The sequence below is a fragment of the Hippocampus bargibanti genome, linkage group LG02 (genome assembly GCF_051943395.1).
Source record: "Hippocampus bargibanti isolate YZ-2025 linkage group LG02, ASM5194339v1, whole genome shotgun sequence".
Classification (NCBI taxonomy): domain Eukaryota; kingdom Metazoa; phylum Chordata; class Actinopteri; order Syngnathiformes; family Syngnathidae; genus Hippocampus; species Hippocampus bargibanti.
In genome coordinates this window covers 3,865,996-3,872,325 of record NC_142735.1, presented here as the reverse complement: position 1 = coordinate 3,872,325, position 6,330 = coordinate 3,865,996, and the positions used below count along the sequence as shown (strand labels likewise).

At 40.7% G+C, this 6,330-nt stretch overlaps 1 protein-coding gene across 2 annotated transcripts; it reads right to left on the bottom strand.

The window, feature by feature from the left end:
- Positions 1–1,084: 1,084 nt before the first annotated feature.
- Positions 1,085–6,095, bottom strand: ubxn1 (UBX domain protein 1). Of its 2 annotated transcripts, none has more exons than XM_089021069.1 (10): positions 6,030–6,095; positions 5,477–5,541; positions 5,326–5,379; positions 5,139–5,257; positions 4,876–4,957; positions 3,459–3,650; positions 3,331–3,382; positions 3,149–3,253; positions 1,738–1,921; positions 1,085–1,624 (listed from the first exon to the last, which is right to left on the bottom strand). In XM_089021069.1, the coding sequence occupies exons 1-10, from the start codon at positions 6,078–6,080 to the stop codon at positions 1,584–1,586; spliced, it is 945 nt and encodes a 314-aa protein (XP_088877195.1). In that variant the 5' UTR covers positions 6,081–6,095; the 3' UTR covers positions 1,085–1,583. The 2 variants fall into 2 exon arrangements, with proteins under 2 accessions (XP_088877195.1, XP_088877204.1); XM_089021078.1 differs by having other exon boundaries at positions 6,026–6,054.
- Positions 6,096–6,330: the final 235 nt, after the last annotated feature.

Below are 6,330 nucleotides of genomic sequence, written 5' to 3'. Positions count from 1 at the left end.
TCTCATGAGCCTGCTGTTTGGATCTTGAAATGCTCCATTTGACTTCATCCATGTGATGTTTTATAAAAAAAAAAAAAAAATACCGTATTTTCTGCACTATTAGGTGCACCTAAAAGATTTTTGCAAAAGCTGACCTGCGCCTCATGTATGGAAAACATTTTAAAATGTCATTCATTGAAGGTGTCCCTTATAATGCGGTGCACCTTATGCATGGAAAATGATTTTAAATACAGTGATACCTCAGCTTACAAAGTTAATTGGTTCCCAGAAAGTGTGTAAGGCGAAAAGTTCGTCTGCCGAACATTTATTTCAAATAAGAAACCATTAAAATGAGAATAATCAGTTCCCAGGTCTCCATAAAACATAATTTTCTACTAAATAAGCCTTAAAACTACACAAAATATACCATATTTTATATATAGTAAATGTGCCGTTGGATTGTAATTAAAGAAATAAACTGTACTGTATAATAGTCGTTTTATTTACCTTTGTGATGGTCGATGTAGTTGCCTCTTGATGATATCCGAGTGAAGTTGCCGTGCTTTCTTGGCGATAATACCCTCACTCACTGTCCCGCTAGCCTATTTTCGTTATTCCAAATCAACAGTTTTTCAACCTCCTCTATTGCCTGAGACCGTTGCTTAGACAACACAGAAACACCCTTAGCCACACGTAGCAATGTTCGACTTAGCATACTGGTAGTGGGACGCTAAGTCACACAAACACACACCTTGTTCGTGTTACTCGATGATCTTCTGCTCGACCGTAATTTTCTTATGTGTCCTCTTCGGCTGAACACTAGCCTGTGGTGAGGTCTTTTTCGGTCCCATAATAGCAAAAGTACTACACATGATAACAAACCACGTCTGCACTCAGAGGGAGCCACCGCTGTGTGGTTTGCTTCGTCTGTCAAAAACTAGTTTGTATGCAAGATTATGTTCTCGCGAATTTAATGTTCGTAAAGTGAAAAGTTTGTTAGCCGAGGTATGTCATTCGTAGAAGGTGCGCCTGATATCCCAGAAATTGATTGCATACATGATGTACTCCACCTATCTTTGCCAACACAAAAAAAATGAGCGCCACGGAAATTCTCCAAATCAGCTTTATTGAAAGTCAATTCTGGAATTCACTTCTGCAAACATACTTGTGACTCTATTCTGACTTTAAAAAACTGTCAAAGTAGAATCTCACAAAATCAATAAACTGAACTCATTTTAAGGCCCTTTCAAAAAAAGGCAAGTGGAAATAGTTTATAATGAAGGAATCCGGTTAAAATTGGTGTTCTGTGTTGAGCGTATTCGACACCGGTCAGACGCCTGCTAATTTACTATGTACATCTTTCGTCACCGCATATAAAACAAACATCCGCCCAACCGTTTTTATTGTCTTTGAAGCTCTTGCTGATATGAGTGCTCACATAACTTCAACTTTCGTCGTGATTTAGTTGAATTGGCGGTGTGAGAGAATGACATGAAAGCTGTGTTGGGGGTGGGGTGGGGTCCAGTCTGTTTCTTGTGTAAATGCAGCAGAGTTGGTGAGGTAGGCTCACAGAGCTGATTGCTCCCCCTAAGACACCTCCTAACTTACTTTTTGGTAACGACCAACACAGCTGAAGGCACCAACCCTAAAAAACAACAAATCAAGTGGAAAATGAATTTCAGGAATCACAGATGTCCAGAACTGTATAACATGCAGCTGAACAGCCCAATGGTGTGCGTCCTCGTCGCCGTGTCTCACCCAGCTCTTTGAGGGGCTTCTCCATATCCAGATCAGTGTAGACGTGACGGGGATAAGGTGACAGCAATGTAAAGTCCTGACCCTCTGGCGTGTTGCCATTCACTTGCACGTAGACGCGTACAGCCGCTAGCGGCTCTTGGGCTTTGAATACCGCTGTAAGAGTGGAGCCATCTAGCAGTCGCACCTGTTGTTAACGTAAGGCAAGGGATAGAGTGAACTTGCTTTCTTTGAAAAGCAGGTGAATGGCAAAACTGGCAGCAGGTGTTTGATCCATTAGTTTCTTAAGCTGTCCATGACTCAGTGATTACTCTATATTGACAATATCCTATTTGTAGCCTCACGTTGGCCAGCGTATTGTTGTTAATGGCACATTTTGTCTTATCCGTGTTGAAAGGTGCTTATAAATGAAATGTATTATTATTATTATCTATTAGCTAGCTAGCTTCCTATCTATTTGAGTTACTTCCGGGTTGAGTGAACGCTAACGAGTGTGGCTGCCTCTGCTCACCCACTGCAAAACTTATCCTGTGACTGTAAAGTGACCTTGAGAGTTTTGAAAGGCGCTTGCAAAAGAAATTTATTATTATTATTATTATTTACCAAAAAAAAAACATTGAATCTCAGGCCAACTTCACAATGTTCTAAATGTGCCAAATTCAAAAGTTGCGACAGTATACCAGAACACGGTGGGTGTGCATGAGTCAGTGTAAGCTCTCAGTCGTACAGGAGTGGTCCATCGAGGAAAAGGTTTCTCCAGCCGTCATCTGTACTTATTTGAAGGTGTCGGACATTTCGTTCCTCATCTGAAGAGCTTCGTCAGCAAACTGAAGTTGTGCTGGTAACACTGGCCCTTTCACCCTAATGCCTACAGCGATGGCGGTGCCAAACCTCTGCTCTGATAGGTCCCTACTCGACGGTTGGAGGAGCAGTGGACCACTCCCTGAAGCCAATATGATTACTTCTATTGTTCTGTCCTTGACTCTGATTTCACCTCATTGGCCAATCTCTACATCCGGCACTTTCAAAGAAGTACAGATGATGGCTGAACAAACATTTTCCTCTGTGTGTGTGTGTGTGTGTGTGTGTGTGTGTGTGTGTGTGTGTGTGTGTGTGTGTGTGTGTGTGTGTGTGTGTGTGTGTGTGTGTGTGTGTGTGTGTGTGTGTGTGTGTGTGTGTGTGTGTGTGTGTGTGTGTGCGCAAAGTTTGCTGTTTTGACACTCAATTGTTAGGTTCTTCAATAATTCAACTGAGGCAGCCTTTTTCGATTTGGGCTTCAACACCTTTTGAGACCTCTGAAAGATCTGCAGGAACTCTGCCATGATATCAACATCAAGAAGACCAATGAACCAGGAAATGTGTTGGTTCATTCATGCATCTGAAAGGTTCACAGAAGATCCAATTCAAATCCTACCTGTATCCTGGACTCCTCATATTCTTTCTTAACGGGCGGCAGACCCGGACTGGTGGGTGACGCTGGGCTGGGCTGGACTGAAGTACTTGATCCTCCACCTCCAAACTTTGGTCAACAAGGTGAGAAAAATTCCAGTCATGATGGTTGGCTTTGCCACAAAAAAATATGCAAAGTCAGTTTACCTTTTGTGCTCTCTCCTCCCTGTCTCTTGCGATCTTGTCTTTAACCCTTTGCCTAGCGGGGGAAACCTAAAAGTCAATCCACACGACATCGCTGTTTCTCGGTCCGAGCTATCTATGAGGGAACTTACCTGGCCATCTTGTCTTCCAGCTTCTCTTTCCGCCGCAGCTCTGCGAGCTTCTTCATGTCATCGTCTTGCAGTTTGTTGCGAATCTGCTGCAGCTCTTGGCCTTGCTTCCTGCGCTGCTTTTCCTTCTCCAGCTCCTCGGCACGTTCACGCTCTCGTCGCTCTGCCTGTTTCACCCGCATCAGCTCTTCCAGCCTGATGAAGCCAAGTCGCAGGTATCAATTTGAAAGTAACTAAACTGCGTATGATAATCCCTAGAGATTTGGAAGCATATGTTCATGATCCATATTTGAATCAAGGTCGTCATAGCAAATTAACTAGCTAAAACAAAAGTTGGAAAATCATTGTCATAGGTCAAAAAAAATTAAAATTAGCTTTAAAGGACAACCGACGTCTCCGGACATGTTGTGTCCATAATTTGTAAAATGGCTTCAAATGACTTCTAATGAGCGTATTTTACAAAGATTCCACCGGATATAGCTATATTTTACGTTTTGAGACTCGCGCTCAATATTCAGGAAGTCTTGTTTTTGAGTTGGTGACGAGTCCGTACGTGACGTCACTGAAGGAACGCCCCTGAACAAAAAAAAAAGACACATTGTAGCAGTCCTTCCATCACATCAATGCTTGTTTGGTCTGAAAACCTCGTGTTGCACCAGAAAGAGCCAGAAGAGGGCGTCCAAGCTCCATATAAGGAATTTATCAGCCTGTGGAAATGGGCTGATTCATTCCTCACAGGAGGTCGGTGACCATTTTCTGCCTCTTTTTGGGTTGTTGCCTCAAAATGGCACGGAATAAATTTTTTAATTGATTGCAAACATGTATGCTTTCCTCTTCAGAACTATTTGAATCACATTCATAACTGGATGTGTAACAAGAAAGCATATTATCAAAATCCGTCTTGGCGTGACGTCATGAACTGGGGGCGGGACTTTCTGAAAATGCCCAATTCGCAGCTCATTTTTTTGCAGATTTTGGACACGTTAAGTCATTTTTATTGGTGTTTTGCATTTCAATAAAAATATCATACTGCATGTTTTAGGTATTTTAGATGTTATAAAAGTTTTTCTGATGTCAGTTAGGAAACAAAAAAGTGACGTCGGTTGTCCTTTAAATAAACAGATAAACTACATTTTACATTAACAAAACAAACTAAAATGATAATTACAGCCAAAATGTCTTGTTTTATTCATTATCAATTAGTTCCACGCAGAAGCTTTTATGGTCACCTTTAAATGTAGTTATTTGGACTGTGGTTGGTTTTCCAAAACCTCCATAAACAGTAAGGTCTGAACTATCATTTGGGAATTGTACTGCATATGAATGGAGTTTTTTTTTTTAAAAAATAAATAAAACCAAACAAAGCTGCTTTCAAACTTTCAAAATTATAAGCTATTATAACACTAGCTCAAAATCTGACCTTTTGACTTGCTGCATTTTCTCCTCTTCAGTCATGGGCTTTTTATCAGTATCTCCAAACTGGCTGCCTTCTCCACTTACAACTAAGGCAACAAAACATACAATCATCCATTTTCACTTCTCATAAAAAATAATTGTAAAGATATTTCAATAAAACGATGGAGGAGCCCACTACAAAGTCAGGTAATTTTACCGGTTGCTTAGATGTTACAATAGGAACAGCATTTGAAAGTGGCAGTTTATATGTTATCAGCCTTCAGATACCTCCAGTGTTTTCCCCAAACGAAGGCTCTTGCATGCCAGTCGGATCATCGTCCACTGGTGTAAGAACAGGTGGCTTATATGGCTCATCGATATCCGGATCATTCTCATGCTCCATTAACCTGAAAAAAAAAAATCACACATATAAGTCGTCATCACTGTGCACATTTATTGTATGGATCTGACTCACCAGTCCATAGCTTGTTCGATCCCCTGGTTACCAGTGCTGGCCACAGCCCGTTCTCTGAAAAGACAAAATACTTGTATAAGCATTTCGTGTTCGTGTTAACCTCTGGACAAGCAATATTTGTGATTTGTAAGAAAAATCCACTGTCACTCACGCCCTGTTCCGGTCGAAGCCCATCTCCAAAAGGCTCTCAAGCGTTGTGAAGTCTGCCATTTTCAGCTGAAACACACGTTTTTATCTCTTTACATCGCACTTTTTCTTTGGTTCTACCATTGACGGAAGTCACGTTATTAATGCATTGCAGCTCGACGCATCACAATAGCTGATATGACTTTGAACCGAAGCTGAGAATTCAGTTCAAAACAATCTTTAAAACTGATGATTCGAATCACAAATAAAGCTTACGAAACTGAAGGTTATTTTACCACAGCGTGATCGAACACGTCTGCCTTATACAACAAACAAATGAAATTAGCATTGGTGTGGCTATGATTCAAAGATCCACAGCTAACATTAGCGTTCCATTCCAGCGAGCTTTCGAAACAAAAGGCAACAAAAACACAGCGCCAACACACTTGGGTCTCGCGTAAGCGATTACTAAGTCTTTGTCAAGCGTAAATATACAAAACTTTATAAAGCGCCTGTTTGTATTTTAATGTCCCTAAAGGGACAACAAGTTAATAACGGCGAGATATCAGCTTACTCACGCTTTCGCGGCCACAGTACGGAAGCATACGTAGGTCAAAAACGACATTCATTCGGTGTATCGATGAATAATGTTACTATATTAATTATATTATTTAATATTTTAATAGAAATTACCATAATTGTGTCAAACTGAATGTAAGAGTGCAAATTACAGTTTCATCACAACGTTCTGCCTTCAATGTAAAACACGAGTGATTGTGAGCGATGGGAACTGAAAAATAGACATATATCAATATTTGTATATATTACATTTAGTATTGAGATTAAGGTACGACTTTTTAACCGATTAATGTTGCAATT

Bases quoted from the DNA above. Each gene is read 5' to 3' on its own strand.
- ubxn1 (XM_089021069.1), bottom strand. From the start codon at position 6,080: ATGAATGTCGTTTTTGACCTACGTATGCTTCCGTACTGTGGCCGCGAA. The intron at 4,958-5,138 runs GTATCTGAAGGC...TTGTTGCCTTAG, and splicing joins GTTTGGGGAAAACACTGGAG to TTGTAAGTGGAGAAGGCAGC. The intron at 3,254-3,330 runs GTAAACTGACTT...TGTTGACCAAAG, and splicing joins GGGAGGAGAGAGCACAAAAG to TTTGGAGGTGGAGGATCAAG.